Source organism: Haliotis cracherodii, unplaced genomic scaffold, assembly GCF_022045235.1.
Source record: "Haliotis cracherodii isolate W230 unplaced genomic scaffold, xgHalCrac1.p SCAF_1, whole genome shotgun sequence".
Classification (NCBI taxonomy): Eukaryota; Metazoa; Mollusca; class Gastropoda; order Lepetellida; family Haliotidae; genus Haliotis; species Haliotis cracherodii.
Genome location: NW_027266264.1, coordinates 29,790,196 through 29,808,218, shown reverse-complemented (window position 1 = coordinate 29,808,218; position 18,023 = coordinate 29,790,196). Strand labels below are relative to the sequence as shown.

Sequence of the window (18,023 nt, the reverse complement as noted above, 5' to 3'; positions counted from 1 at the left end):
TTATCTGAGAATTTATTTATTTATTTATTTATTTATTTATTTATTTATTTATTTATTTATTTATTTATTATCATTCATTCATTTGTTTCTTTCTTTACTTATTTATTATTTTAGTTGTATCACAACATCTTTCATTTGTACATTCAGTCAGTGATGTTGCGAGATACTCCTACTTAGTTGTGGCCTTACAGATATGCATTATATACATGTATCCAACAGGTCATCGCGAAACACTTGCAATGCCCCTAAGGAAACTGACCACACCTGGCTGACAGTGGCTGACCACACCTGCTTGACGACAGTCCCTACGGCTGACCAATGGGGCCCTAACAACGAACGATCACTACACTCGTCCAACATGGCGAAACAAAACCCCTTCTCTGTCATGTTCTCACCTTCAATCTAATCACGTGTATGGCTTACTGGAGCATCGGGCTGTGGAATATAATATAAAGCCAATTAACTAACCAATCTTCCACTGGCGTTTTCCCCTGCTTCCGTCAAACTTCGATTTCTACTCACGATTGCGCTATCAAATTAATATTGCCTCATTTGACTGTCAATGGCGTGTTCCGCCATGGATTGGCTGAGTAATACTCTTAAAGACCCCCTTCAGCCCCAGAGACGACAAATCTCTGCTAAGGTATCTAAAACAATCTGTGACAATTACACACGCAGAAAGTTGGATATCTTTAGCCCTCCCTCCATTCCGCATCCGCTAACCCAGGCCGAGTATTTAGAAGCTATACGTCACACACGCGCCTCTCTTTTGAACGCGTGTTGTTTTATTGGTGACGTCGAGCCACTCGCTGCAAGGACAGCCCAACAGTGCTATATAGATAGGTGAATCTCAACAGCTGCTTACTGTAAATGCATTTCACACGGGCTTTATCTATGTAATGTATCAAATGTGCCTAGGAGTAGTCAGCGCCTTCAACTCCGATAACACTACGTCGACCAGTTACTTTCCGAAAAGTGTTTTGGAAGAGTCTTTCGAGTGGCTGGCCCGTGGAGAGTATTATGACCAAAGGAGTTGTGTTACTCCCGCTACTATTATGTATATATTTTGTACATAATGTAGATAGTGATTCTCACTTTGTTAACGAGTGGGCAGCACATATAAATGGAGGCTACGACCAGGCAAGGAGGGTCGCCGAACAACATGGTTACGAAATTGTGAGAGAAGTGAGTAAAATTTTTGTTTTCCATGAAATAGTTATCACTTATAAACTCTGTTGATGATGTAGGGATATTACCGTATTTCACAACAAACCTATGTCACCCCACAGCTGTTACCATTATCGTGTTAATCTTTTCAACAGCTCCGGCGGAGATACACATGAATATGGATAGTTTTCAAAATATATTGGTCGGAAAATGAACATCATGGTAGCAATGTTTCAGTTGCTGATATTACTGGTCTTATCAATGACTATTTTATTAAACTCCATGGTGCATTTATGCTATATACGAGCGACACTGAATCAGTTCGGTTCATTGTCAGCCATTTGCTGCAATTTGCCCTCAATTATAACTGACATTTTCCCTGTATATCGGAAACGATTCGGAGACCTATTACCGGTGGCAAGAAATACGACATGTTAGTGTAGCCTTTCCAGTCCAACCCTTCACACAATAAACAATCACAGATGAAAATTGGACCACATGGGACAAGCATATGACTAGGTTTGGGTCAAATAACCGAACATGTGGACGGATATACTGATCTGTTTCTTTAAGATTAATCGGGTAACCTTACCGTCATATCAGCAAATATCATAGCTTGTATACAATATAGACAGGTTTGTTGATAAAATACATTTTCTGTGGAAATAACAGCAAATATTATCCAACATATGGTCACTTTTGTAATGACATCTGTATACTGCATAATTATTTTTGTCAATGGAATGATTATATGTTTCATTCAATCTCAAGACGTAATTTAGCTGAACATACATATCATGCAGGGAAAAGAATAAAAAGCAGATAAATCGAAAGAATACAGAGTCAAGAAAATTGATTCTATTGAACTAGCATGTTGTCGTTGTTTTCAGCAATAACAGTCAGATTACTTCTGTATACAGGATTCTTCTTTCCTCCCACATGGAAAACTACACGAGAACCCTCATATTTTTAAAAAACGGGTCAGAACTTGATAAAGCGATGTTCCTGTTTACCACCTACATACGACATGGCACTCCAGCTATTCAAACACTTCCATGCTGATTTGGTCTATAGAAGGACATTTTTTGTTGGAGAAGAAATTGCTGAACACGGTATTTTTGTGATATCAGTCACCCAATACTCCCTCAAGGACATACTATTCTACACAGTCTCTGGATTGTATTCTTTGATTGTTTCTTTGTTTGTTTGATTTTTTTAACGCCGCACTTAGCACTATTCCAGTTATATGATGCGATCTGTAAATAATCGAGTCTGGGCTAGACAATCCAGTGATACAGTCATGGCACATAGGCATATCATTGAGTACTGACACATGGACGTATCATTCAGTAATGACACATGGACACATCGTTCAGTAATGATACATTGACATGACATTCAGTACTGGCACATTGGCATGTCATTCACTTATGGCATATTGACATGACATCCACTTACGACACAGTGATATGTCATTGATTATGGACATATTGACATGTCATTGAGTAATGACACATTGACATGTCATTCAGTAATAACACATTGGCATGTCATTCAGTAATAACACATTGACATGTCATTCAGTAATGACACATTGACATGTCATTGAGTAAAGACACATTGACATGTCATTGAGTAATGACACATTGACATGGCATTCAGTAATGACACAGTGACATGTCTTTCAGTAATGACACATTGACACATCGTTCAGTAATGATACATTGGCATGTCATTCAGTAATGACACATTGACATGTCATTCAGTAATGACAGATTGACATGCCATTCAGTCATGACACAGTGACATGTCATTTAGTTATGACACAGTGGCATGTCATTCACTAATGACACATTGACATATAATTCAGTAATGACACATTGACATGTCATTCAATAATGACACAGTGGCATGTCATTCACTAATGACACATTGACGTACTCAGTAATAAAAAAAATGGACACATCATTCGGTCATGACACACTGACATGTCATTCAGTAATGACACGCGAACATATCATTCAGTCCTGTCAACGACACATGTCAGTATACAGAATACGCACACAGTGCCTGTGGGCTGGTGCCAATGGAGGCATTATATGATATTCTCCGTATTGTGGTTGCACGTATACAACACGATTAACAAAACTCCAACAGCTGTCAGTTATATCGTTATATAAAAGATCAAAGCTACCTTTCATAAAATCGGAAAGTTTTGAATGATATAAAAGGTATATGACATCCTGTATAGGAGGATTGGAATATATAGCACACATACATAAATGCATGTCTTGTTCAATGTCATGACTGTCAACACAAATCAAGTATTCAGATGAGGAAGAGTAGTGATGCTGATTAACAATGAAGATAAATGACACATATATGGTCACTAAGAAACAGCAGCAACTTCAGCAGCATCCGTTGCTGTTAAGAGTTGTCCACGTTTATTGTTGTAAACCCTAACATATACTGTGTGTACGTTAATTAATGTACAACGCACCAAAAAGGAACCATAACTCTATCTAGGAATATGATACACATATTTAGTATCAGATTATATATTTTTGGTTGATAGTGATGCCATATGTTTCGTATATATTTGCATACACACATATATATCTAACAAACTTTATTCATTACGGCTAAATCCATAAAAACAAATCTGCATATGTACTTCTCTCATGATGACGTCGACATACGCCATTATCATAGTATACACTCCATGTTTCAATTACCAACATACGCCATATGTATTATGTATGCCCCTATATGGTATACACCCTCCCACGTTCGGTATACTTCCTCCTCTGAACAGGATCTATCGCCTGGGTGTAGATCTCCCAACAGATACTCTCAGTAATGATATATGTATGTCATCAGGACGAGCTATTTCTCCATGAAGTGTTAATGGTGTACTGGGCTAACGGTGCAGTGACGTGCGCACTCCGCAAAAATGCACATGTGTGTATGGTGCTTATTTTATTCATAACATGGCGCTGACTTTCATGTGAAACCATGAACTGCGTCTATAAAGCTGCAATTTCATATTCGATTTAATTTGATTAGACATGTGAGACAGTATCAACGTATGGAAAAGTATTTCACATTATGTTTGAATAAAAAAAACGTTATTATTATTATCCTTCGTGCCAGGACGTGAGAACGCTGTGAACAGATGGCATGAAGCATTAATGTACAGCCGCCGACAGGTTAGGAATTTTTAAGTCCCTTTGCCTGTCTAAACCAACTGTCACAAAAAATGACCGGGATGAAATCAGAAATAGTAAAACTACATCCCACTTTACAATATGTCAGGTCAAAATCGATACGTATCGATGTACACGCTTAATGGAATTTATGTTAAAACATTCAAATCATCCTTGCCACGAGGTATACAAATACTATTGTCCTTAATGAAAATACATTACCACAAGCGGAAAAAACATTTTGGTGATAGTTCGAAAGGCATATTGAATGAAAGTTATATGAAAGAATATTTAATCATGTCCTAATGTATGACACACGTCTAGCCTGGCTGTCACCGAGACCCGGATGTGCTACCGCAACATGGAGGTCTCGCCTCCCTCGCACTGTAGCAGTGTACGATAATGACGGACAGATCTTACAAAAGATTGGGACAGATTTAAAAGCTTATGTCAGGCCGTGAGTGGAATGATGGTCGTGCTGCTCTGATTTCTGACACAAAACACAATCTTCAAAGCTGACATTATCATTTGATATTGTAGATTCCCGATTGCATGCAGCTTTAAATTAGGCAATAAATATGCAACATGATTCTGCAAGGATGAAACGGGCATCACTGACGTGTCTTCAGAAGGTACATGTCTTGTGTGAAACATGAATACATGACACTTTTTACGGATAGTAACTTCTAATATTCTTTGTCACGACGTTTCAGAGCTGAAGTAGAAGTACCGTAAGTCCCCAGTAGTATGCTGGCTCAACTTCGGTTGCTGGTGATCTAGAGCTCATTTTTATTATGTATTGTAATTAATAATCATACTTTAAACTTGCATGCTAGTTTTATATACAAATCTGTGATACTCTAGTTGTTTTACTGTCCATTGCCCACAGATTTGTATAAACTCTGAATGCATTTACTCTTGAATTATATATTGGTCTCGTCACAATCTGACTGAAATATTGCCGATGTGACGTTAAATATTAACTCACTCACTCACGTTTCAGAGCTACCTCTTGCTCCCCCATCAGATGAATGCTGAGTGAGTGAGTAAGTGCATATATGTGTGTGTGTGTGTGTGTGTGTGTGTGTGTGTGGCATGAATGTAGAAAGATAACAACATAATGACAAAGCCAATGAGATAGAATTAATGTACTAAGACAACATTATAATGACAAAGCTAATAAGATTAACAGGAGAGGTTTCAATTAGGTACACTGAAGGTGTAAGGATGACAAGGATCTGGCTGTTGTGACACAACCAATACGGAAATCAACATTTCCATTGTAGTTGATGATGTGATTATAGCACAGTAGAGTTTGCATACACACAGGGTAGCTAGATACTTGGTCTCTGTTTATGGCTGGCTTCTTTCTTTGGATTTTGATGCTTTCTTGAAGTTGCCTTTTTTGCAATCCCCGATGTTGGTACTGAGAATCTTGGTTTGTGGCCAGGGAATGTGGTGGTCAGGATCTATGATGAGATGTTCCGAAGGAGCAGATGTCATTTTATTCTGGTGGCTATTGGGCGTGAAATCTCTCAAATGTATTTGTTTTCACAGTTGCAGAATATATGTAGTATTAGACACAAGAAGTACCTCTGAAACGTCGTGACAAAAAATAAAAAAAGTTAGTATCCACAAACATTGTCATGTATTCATGTTCTTCCAACTTGTAAATGCCTATCAAAGACTTGTGAGGTGACATGCCGAGCTCAAATGGTTGGTAATTAAACTGCTGAGGCAGTGTCATACTGTCATGACCGTTTAGAAAACAACAACAACAACACACGAACTGTAGAGGACACACGACAACAGGTGGGAGTGCTTGTGTATGTAGAAATGTCAGACTCTTATGGATGTGAGACACTAACATGCATATATTTTATACACGGAAATGATGTTTTAGAAACGTGGGTATGTTATACACTGACATGACATTTTAGAAACGTTCATATGTTATACACTGACATGATATGTTAGAAACGTCCATATGTTATACAATGACATGATATGCTAGAAACGTCCATAAGTTATACACTAACATGATATGCTAGAAACGTCCATATGTTATACAATGACATGATATGCTAGAAACGTCCATATGTTATACACTGAAATGACATGTTAGAAACGTCCATATGTTATACACTGACATGATATGTTAGAAACGTCCATATGTTATACACTGAAATGACATGTTAGAAACGCCCATATGTTATACACTGACATGATATGCTAGAAACGTCCATATGTTATACACTGACATGATATGGTAGAAACGTCCATATGTTATACACTGACATGACATGTTAGAAACGTCCATTTTTTATACAATGACATGATATGCTAGAAACGTCCATTTGTTATACACTGACATGATATGTTAGAAACGTCCAGATGTTATACAATGACATGATATGGTAGAAACGTCCATATGTTATACACTGACATGATATGTTAGAAACGTCCATAAGTTAAACACTGACATGATATGCTAGAAACGTCCATAAGTTATACACTAACATTATATGCTAGAAACGTCCATAAGTTATACACTAACATGATATGCTAGAAACGTCCATAAGTTAAACACTTACATGATATGTTAGAAACGTCCATATGTTATACACTGACATGATATGCTAGAAACGTCCATAAGTTATACACTGACATGATATGTTAGAAACGTCCATATGTTATACACTGACATGATATGCTAGAAACGTCCATATGTTATACACTGACATGATATGCTAGAAACGTCCATATGTTATACACTGACATGATATGTTAGAAACGTCCATAAGTTATACACTGACATGATATGCTAGAAACGTCCATATGTTATACACTGACATGATATGTTAGAAACGTCCATATGTTATACACTGACATGATATGTTAGAAACGTCCATATGTTATACACTGACATGATATGTTAGAAACGTCCATATGTTTTACACTGACATGATATGTTTGAAACGTCCATATGTTAGATACTGTCATGAAATGTTAGAAGCGTCCATTTTTTATACACTGACATGAAATGCCAGAAACGTCCATATGTTATACACTGACATGATATGCAAGACACGTCAATGTTATATAATGAATTTATATGCACGCAACGGCCATATGTTATACACTGAAATGATATGCAAGAAACGATCATATGGTATACACTAACATGATATGCTAGAGCATTCCATATGTTAGATACTAACGTGTAAAATATATTGAAATTGGGAGATGAAAAAAGATTAATCTGAAAGATTGAATTATAACTGACTTTGGTGGACATTTGAATGTTCGAGAAGTTCAATGGCTGTGTCTGGTTATCTGATATTATCGAAAACATACCAGACATTAACGTCATCATATTACGTCCATAAATCTAGTGGGCACGGGTGGCCCAGTCGTCTAAGGCGCTGCGATTCGCTGTGCAGAGTTGCGTCCCTTGGGCACGCCAGAAACCTATGATTATGGGTTCGCATACCGGTTCTCCCCAATTATATTTCTAGGTTTGTCAGCACCATATCCGTGCTCGTGGGTTTCACCGAAGTGGTAAACGTCTGAAACCTGCATCACTTCGGGCTTTCCTCCCATAACGCCGTGTTATGACCTGAATACTGTTAAAAGCGGCGTTAAACCCAACTCACTCACTCATAAATCTAGACGGCCTATCGGATTGAGCATGTGTATGGAGGGGCGAGCAGAATATTTCCTGATTTAAAAAAATACCTTTACTGATATTCTTATAAGCATATTCCTTGAGCTGTTTTCTGACGCTGCTAGATCCAGCCAGCATGCGGTGTATTAGGTAATGAGTGAAATAGGATCAGTACTCGCGTTCCACGTCTTTATGTATATCACATTGCAAACACGGCAACCATTTTATATATTTTCTATTGATGAAATAATGACCAAAGAATGAAATTCTCGTCGCAATAGCGGACGAAAGAGCGTGGAATGGTCAGACTATATGATTTATTGGTCATCATACTGGCTGTGCAACGTTTCTCTACTGTCAGCCTCTGTTTATTTCTGGGACAGATTCGATGTTTTAAGGCGGCCGTGATTTTGATGGAGTATTGCAAACTGTGTCGTAAAACAGCATACTTATCACCTAGAGAAAATCATCTAAACTAAAAAACAGCTCTGATCTATAAGATGTTCTTTAAGATACATTCGAATGAATGGTTGGAAAATGAGCTGCTGACAAATTCCCAGCATGACGCTCGTGTATTCACCCAATCCTGTTTGGTGTTTATGTTGGTGAGAATAAAGCGATTTTAGCAGATGGTTACATATATAAGACCGCTCCTCTCTGACATTGCTGATCAGGATCGGCCGCAATCACCAGTGTGTGGACTAGGACGGCCACAACCCCCACTGCTACCACACTGTGTGTATCCGGGAGCAGGAGCAGCATGGCAGCATTTCCACCGTGATGACGTTGTCGACTCGCACATGTTGATATGCGTTTAGACATAATGCGTTGGTATAGCTAAAGAGATAACCGTCACACGTTTTGTTGTCCACAGAGAGGGTGTGTGTGCTTGTGTGTCCTTGTGTGTGCTTGTGTGTCCTTGTGTGTCCTTGTGTGTCCTTGTCAACTCGGTGTGACAGATCAGCTAAACATGGTTGTTCAAAATATATGACAAGTTTAAACTTCAGTGGAAGTAATAATTTTTTGATATGTGCAGTAAAATACGTTTATAACGAACGTTTATAACTGACTGATATTACGAACTTATTATCTTGGTCGCGGCCATTTCCTGTATATATTCTGTATATATGATTATAACGAACGACGGTTATAATGAACTAAAATTAGTGGCCACTTTGAGTTCGTTATAACCGTTGTTTACTAATACGCATTTAGTCCAATGACTGCAATGGAAGTTCAGAACGTAAATATTCAATCTCATAGTAATCTTTAGGTATGGGTACAATGTGTTAAGCCCATTTCTGGTGTCCCCCGCCTTGATATGGCTGGAATATTGCTAAAAACGGCGTAAAACCCCACTCACTCACTCACTTTAAGGTAACTGAAGGAATCTTTTCAAAGTACAAGATACAAAACGTCAACTCCAGAGAATAACCAGTCTCGGTTATCAGCCGAAAGAGATTCCATTGGGCGTAAAAGGCAAATAGCTGTGAAAATTATATGAGAGGATCATTTAAACCATACAGAGAGGTACGAATGAGTAGTGTTTTATGCCGCACCAGCAACTTCCCTGGTCTAAAACTAAAACGCGAGTGAATATTTCTTTGCGCCAGACATGGGCTAATGGTGACAGGAGGGGCGTTTACTACCACGGACACTGCAGAAGTTCTGCCAGATATTGAACGGCCTTGTCATTTTATGTTTCGACAACATAAAAAGACAAAAGGCATTTTTGTGTTTGTCTGTGAAGTTAACCGTGTGCGCATTACTTGGGAGTCATTACAGCGGTGTGTGGACAATACAACGCTTGGCATCTAGTTACATAACTCAGCTTATTATCTCAGAAAAAAATCATCAAAACAGTTTAGATGTCATCATGTGACATATTCCTGGTGTGCAGAGTAGGCGGTACACCGCGACGTCTCAGTCCTCTGTCATTTTATGGATTCCTATAACATAACTTAATAGGAATGATGTAATCGCCATGAGTGGCTCGCCCACTATGACAGGTGGGGGATCGGGGATCGGGGGTCGGGGGGTCGGGGGGTCGGGGGAAGGAGGTCAACAACACAAACTGTTATGTTATTATTGTATTCGTTCTAATTAAATCGATTTTTATATCAAAACGTTTTGTGCAAACTAAACGGCGACCAACATGCCAACATACAAAAAGAATCTGGACGAATATGATTCCAGTCAGACTAACATGAAGACGACCATGTCATCAGGGCGCTCACTGGGTCTGATAACTGTAGGTGTACTCTTAAATGTGATAGGATTCATATGAGATCACCCAGAGTTAGGAAATAGATCCCAATGCATCCGTTCAATATCAGTTTTTGTTTGTTTGTTGTTTAACGACACACTCAGCAATATTCCAGCTATATGACGGCGGTCTGTAAATAATCGTGTGTGGACAAGACAATCCAGTGATTGACATCATGAGCATGGATCCACGCAATTGGGATACGATGACATGCATCAACCAAGTCAGGGAGCCTGACCAACCGATCCCGTTAGTCGCCTCTTACGACAAACATAGTCGCCATTTACGGCAAGCATGGGTTGCTGAAGACCTATTTTACACGGGATCTTCACGTGTCTGGTGTTCTATGAATAGCATGGTAAACACACATATTGTATTGTGATATTTGATTTTAGAATTGCACTGACAATGGTACTATACCAATCCAGTATTTAACCCATGCCTTCAAAAGGGCATATGTAGACACCAGTGGATGCCACTCTCGTTGCGCATGATTAATGTTGATGTCATCAAGTTCTTTGTCATACTGAACAGAATATCAAAATATATTTAATGATGTATCTTCATAACAAAAGAGTTCAGCTCTCATGGAATGAAATGTTATAAAAGTAATTTCTAAATACACTATTTCAGCCAACTTGTTTGCTAAGAAACATATAGTTTATGAAGTGACCATTTAACCTTTGGAATAAGAACTAACTGGGATATGCACGTTTGACCGTTGCGCACTATATTGTATACGGTTTAAAAAGTCTGTATCAGTATAAAAATACAACCAGTCGCCAACTGTCAAATACCGGATTGTTATATTACCAACATAAATTCAATTCTAAAGATCTTTAATCGAATATAACACACCCGATGCAGCTTCTCCATGAAATGTGTTCTCAACGCTTCCAGACAGACTAGTGTTTCAAACAACCCAGATAAAAACACGTAGATGCGACTTCAGTGAACTATAATCGCAAGACTCGATATTTTGTGAGCGAATCTGATTCAGAGCAATTTCTTATTACCTAAGGGTGAGACATGATCCCATTATAGGAAACCTTAGAACAGTTATATATCTGTGTGGTGCTGTACGGGTCAGATGTAAATCCTAGTCGCCGTTGTGATGACGCAGTGTCGTGACTGTGTCTCCACTCTCCTCGCTGCATTACTGATAAGGGAGGGGATGGAGACGTGCGTTGATGGGGAACGCAGATGGGGATGTAGATTGGGAACGTAGATGGGGATGTAGATGGGGAACGCAGATGGGGATGTAGATGGGGTACATAGATGGGGATGTAGATTGGGAACGTAGATGGGGATGTAGATGGGGTACATAGATGGGGATGTAGATGGGGAACGCAGATGGGGATGTAGATGGGGTACATAGATGGGGATGTAGATGGGGAACGCAGATGGGGATGAAGATGGGGTACATAGATGGGGATGTAGATGGGGAACGCAGATGGGGATGTAGATGGGGAACGCAGATGGGGATGTAGATGGGGTACATAGATGGGGATGTAGATGGGGTACGCAGATGGGGATGTAGATGGGGTACATAGATGGGGATGTAGATGGGGAACGCAGATGGGGATGTAGATGGGGAACGCAGATGGGGATGTAGATGGGGAACGCAGATGGGGATGTAGATGGGGTACATAGATGGGGATGTAGATGGGGAACGCAGATGGGGATGTAGATGGGGTACATAGATGGGGATGTAGATGGGGAACGCAGATGGGGATGTAGATGGGGTACATAGATGGGGATGTAGATGGGGAACGCAGATGGGGATGTAGATGGGGTACGCAGATGGGGATGTAGATGGGGTACGCAGATGGGGATGTAGATGGGGGGCGTAGACTGGGGACGTACATGGAGACGTACTCGTAGTATGGGGACGTAGATGTCGATATATATAGATCGATAGATAAATACTCACAATCACATGTGCAGTTAACTTATAGATATTCACAATCACATGTACAGTTAACTTATAGATACTCACAATCAAATGTACAGTTAACTTATAGATACTCACAATCACATGTACAGTTAACTTATAGATACTCACAATCAAATGTACAGTTAACTTATAGATACTCACAATCACATGTACAGTTAACATATAGATACTCACAATCACATGTACAGTTAACATATAGATACTCACAATCATATGTACAGTTAACTTATAGAAACTTGCAATCACATGTACAGTTAACTTATAGAAATTCGCAATCACATGAACAGTTAACACCCCCCCCCCCCCCTTGTAACAAATATATGCAGATGCCCACCCTTGTAAATGCATATTCAAAAAAACAAAAAAAACAAATATGCATTCACCTTCCCCACTGTAAAATATGCACTCAGGTGTCCATCCCTGTAAAATATATATTCAGCCACCCCTGTCAAATATATATTCACCCCCCCCCCCCCCCCCCCCACACACACACACACACACACCACCCTCTGTCAAATATATATTCATATTCATCTCCGCACCCCCATCTCCGCACTTTTTACAGAAGGAGTCCGTGAATGGCTGGGAAGACGCTTGATAATGCAATGGACACACCATAAACTATGATTTCTCTCAGTGACACTGGTTTTAAAACCGTTCTTTTTTATTGAACATAAACGTAAACATGACTATTGGTGTGTTTCCTTGGATACCTCATCTTCATGACGGGATAAGTATCTGATAAACTTTAAAGAGAAGCTAGGCTTGGGACAACTGGCAGCCAAAGAATGTTTGATTTAAGTCACTGTAAAAGCAGGTTGTTTGGCTGTTAACTTTAATTATATATTGTACGTGAATATGTCAGTTGACAATTTTCCGTTTCTCACCTGATAATTATTACAACGTTTAGGCTGTATGTGGTGCCCGTATAGACATGTACGCTATTTTCTCAGAGGTTTGTAGGCCACCTGAAACAACATATAGGAAGCTGATATGTCGACGAAAACATCGACTACAGCGAGGAGCGAGGTCACCTTCACGAGAGAACAGTAATGTTCTAGCATGGTGAATCATGAGTATGGAGACATCATGTGGAGAAAATCCTGTGTCAAACGATTGACAAAGTTTTACGCAGCGTATATAAGATGATGGTGATGATGATGATGGTGATGATGACGACGACGACGATGATGATGGCGATGATTATGACGATGACGACGATGATGATGTCGATGATGATGATGATGGCGATGATGATGACGACGACGACGATGATGATGGCGATGATGATGATGATGGCGATGATGATGATGATGATGATGTTGATGATGGCGATGATGATGACGACGACGACGATGATGATGGCGATGATGATGATGATGGCGATGATGATGATGATGATGATGTTGATGATGGCGATGATGATGACGACGACGATGATGATGGCGATGATGATGGCGATGATGATGATGATGATGATGATGATGATGATGATGATGATGATGATGATGTCGACGACGACGACGATGTTGATGGCGATTCTTTGTTTTGGAAATACTTAGTATATATGAATTCGGTTTGAAATATTGTGTAAAAATGAATTGATTTGAAGGTTAGCTTGCAAACAAAGTTGGTGAAATGTTCTTTTATTGTGAATCTGTTTTGGTATAATTATATAAATTGGTAAGTATGACATCATTTTGCACAGGAAAGCAATGAGACATGCTTAGGTTGTAAAGAGGAGGCTGTAACGTAAGTGTGTCATTTACTAAGCCATGAATATTGTTCATCGTAAGATGAAAAGAAGCTCTTCAAATAAAGGAAGTTCCGTAATAAAGTCTCCATAATGTCTCTAGGCCCATGCTTAATCGAGACAGTGTATGTCTATCAGTTTGTCATTTCATTATCTACATTGGCACGGCGCGAACCCAAGCAGACTGCTGTCACCGCCGCGGCTTCTTGGACACATTTGACCTTTGTACAACATATGGACGTAAAGTTGAATATGTGTCTCGGTTCATTTCTTCTCTTTTTTTCATGTTCCTAATTGTCTATCGCGTTTTTTAAAGCGTCACCTGATTTTTCACCAAGTGTGTTACAGTGTGAGCTGATTGTCCACCACGTGTGTTACTGTGTGATTGTGGTCGGATTGTCCACCACGTGTGTTACAGTGTGATTGTGGTCAAGTCAAGTCAAAGAAGTTTATTGTACAAAAGGCCACCGGCCCATATACAAGAAAGAGTTACGCATGTAGATACAATTACATTTGTTACACATTGGGATATACACGTTGTTTGATTAATTCATTTCTTTTGGCTAATGCATGCTTAATATAAAGAGAAAGATTTAATATATTTGATTCGTTCTTTGTCGTCAGCATAACTACAAAGGCGTTTATCGGTGACATTGCTATTAAATAATCTTTTATATATTTCTTTCGGAGATCATTGTAAAATGGACAGACAAACACAAAATGAATTTCATTTTCTATCTCTAGCTTACACAATGGACAAATTCTTTTCACTTTTTCAATGGACAGTTTTCTTCCTTCATTTACAAATAGGTCTAGCAAACCAAGTCGATATTTAATTAACTGTTTTCTTAAGTTTTCCGTAGTGAGTACTGATAAATATATTTCTGGTTGAAGTAAAGTCTTGAAAGTTTTGTAATATTCATAACGCGAACTATCCTCTAAAGTGGAGTGCCATTCTTGGTAGAACATATTTATAGACCGATTCCGAAATTCATTAAGAAACATATTTACATTTCCAACTGACTGACATAGCCATATAAAACCAAAACCATGCGAAAATAAAAGATTTCTTATATGCGATGTCCAAGTATTCTTTCCCATGTTATCTAAATGTAGAAGCATGTTATAGGCTAATTTGGGGAGACGTTGTTCATGCATATGAAGAATTTTAAACCAGTATTTTAAACATCTGATCTGAGAATTAATATATAATGGGTATCTACCACATTCACCATAAACCATGCAATTTGGTGTAGAAGATCCGACACAAAGAAACTTTTTACATGCTAATAAATGAACCTTCTCTAAACAGTCATAACGTTGAAATCCCCATACTTCAGAACCATACAATAAAATTGGTTGTATCTGGGTATCGAAAAGCTTAAAGAAGATATTAGGTGACATCGATCCCACTTTATGAGAAATAGACATTACACTTATTAAAGCTTTCTTTGCACGCAAGGACAAGTCAAGGGCACATTTTTTCCAATTCATTGTGTGTGAGAACCAGATTCCTAAATAAGTGTAGTGATCTACTATATTGACTAACTGACCATCGAATGACCATCTCTCTTTCGACGCTATTGGACCACCTTTTCTGAAGATCACAATTTTAGTTTTTTCCAAGTTTACGGATAATTTCCATTCTTTGGTGTACGTACTTAAAATATTTAATTGCCTTTGAAGGCCGACAACAGTATCTGACACTAAAATGACATCATCTGCGAAAAGTAGCATTAGTATTTCTATCCAATCTGGGAACATTTGGATACCATGTTTACCACTGGCAGCTATTTCGTAATATAATTCATTAATGAAAAATGAAAATAAGATCGGACTCAAAATACAGCCTTGTCTTAGGCCCAAAGGACAATCAAAGAAATCTGTTAAACTATCCCCACAACGAACACATGATCTCACATTAGAATACATTGATTTTAGAATAGTAAACATTTTCCCACGTAAACCAGTTTTTCGTAGACATGTCCATAGCTTAAAGCGATTGACAGAATCAAAAGCCTTTTTAAAATCTACAAATGCTACATACAGTTTATGCTTACGCCGTGACAAGGTTTTTTGAATAAGTGCATATAGTGTAAATACATGATCTACGGTGGAATAACTTTTTCTGAAGCCAGCTTGAAATTCAGGAATCTTATCACGCATGGTCGCCCATTTTGAAATTCTATTGTTTAATATTGTAGTAAATACTTTTCCTAAAATGCTCATTAATGAAATGCCTCTATAGTTATCTGGGTCATTCCTGTCTCCTTTTTTATGCAGGGGGATTATTATAGAACATGACCAATTGCTTGGGAAAACACCATTTTCAAATAGCTTATTAAAACATTTGCAAAGAAAAGGCATAACTTCAAACTTAGAACACTTCAACATTTCGATAACTACATCATCAGGACCAGCTGCTTTTCCCTTCTTGAGGTGATTTATCGCATCTAATATTTCGTTTTCAACAATGGGTGAATCTAGCAGAACTTCATCAACATCCGTGTAGCTTACACTAAAATCATTTTGCATATCATCAGTTGCCATAGTGAATATTGCATCATTTGAAAAAACCTTCTTAAAATGACTAAGCCACTGCGACTTTGTTATGTCATCTGTAGCAGAAGATCTATTCTTAAGAGATCGTACTTGTTTCCAGAACGCTGAAGGGTCGTTAATAGACTTTTTCAGTTTGTCTTGTCTATGTCTACGCATATCGAATTTGTATTTCCGACAACAACCTTTATATTTATTCCTGCTTTCGCAATATTTTTTTCTGTCAAGACTAGTACGGGTTGTTCTAAATCTTCGCAGCGCTTTGCGGGCGTTACGCCTTGCGATTCTACATCCAGTATTAAAAGTTTTAGTTTTATCCATGTTCAGTTTTAATTCTTTTCTCATACAAGCTGCTGAAGTTAGCATAATTTCAACAAAGTCATCAATTGCCCCCTCAATATTGTTATCAAGTTTATCTAGAAGTAACTGTTTAGAATATGTTATACTTTCTTGTAGTTTGCTTAGAAAGTTGTTCGAAAGTTCTTCATTCCATATTAGTTTCTTCTTAGTGACACCCTCATATATTAATTTGGTATGTGTTTGATTCATATGAGGGAACTTACAGGTCAATTCCAAAGGGAAATGATCAGATTCTAGACGATCGCCAATATTCAACATCTTAATATAATCGAAGAAATCGGGGGAACATATAAAATAATCATTAACGCTCGCACCTTGGTTTCCACAATAGGTAAATTCTCCAAGGGTATCCCCATACACTCTCCCATTGACAATGAACAACTGAAATGTATACAACATATCTAGCAGTATCTGACCAAATTTATTTATAACGGTGTCATGGGATTTCCGATCTCCAACACATACGTTTTCATCTTCTGGGTATGAACAGTTACTATGAACAAAATCGTTTTGTATATCGACTAGAGGATTGTTTTGTTGACCAGTACGAGCATTCATATCTCCACAGACTACACTGATAGAATCTTTAAGCTGCGACTGATTATCTAACATAAACTCTTCAAGATGATCAATACAACAATTTGAGACCGCATGGTTATAATACGGCGAACCAGCTGGTGGTATGTATGTACATAGCAAGTTTACGTTCTTGTCAATTGTAAGTAACACTTTTGATATGTTCAAGCACAGGAGATTATCTACATCTGATTTAATTAACTTACAAAATTTACTGACGGATTGATGGACACATACACAAATACCACCTGACAGCCTTCCGTAGTCAGATAATTTTATTGCTGGACTATAATAGATATCATAACCAACTAACCAGCTATTATCAAAACTACAGTCGACAAAAGTTTCCACAAGACATGCTATTTTAAATTGTTGTAAGTATGATATAAAATCAGCATCATCAATTTTGTTTCGAAGTCCATTAATATTCCAACTTAGAAAGGTGAATGTTTCGCTTGGACAATCAGCGTTTAACGTAACACCGGTGTTGATAGTGTTAGGATCTTGCGAAA

The 18,023-nt window shown here is 38.3% G+C and overlaps 1 protein-coding gene across 2 annotated transcripts in view; it reads left to right on the top strand.

The window, feature by feature from the left end:
- Positions 1-806: 806 nt before the first annotated feature.
- LOC139475577 (neuroendocrine convertase 1-like) overlaps positions 807-18,023 on the top strand; it is a 56,195-nt gene continuing 38,978 nt past the window's right edge. The window contains exon 1 of one of the 2 annotated variants that reach the window (XM_071258771.1): positions 807-1,185. In XM_071258771.1, the coding sequence (XP_071114872.1) occupies positions 1,021-1,185 (165 nt within the window). In that variant the 5' untranslated portion in view covers positions 807-1,020. The remainder of the gene's footprint in view (positions 1,186-18,023) is intronic. The other variant, XM_071258779.1, reaches the window with a different exon arrangement.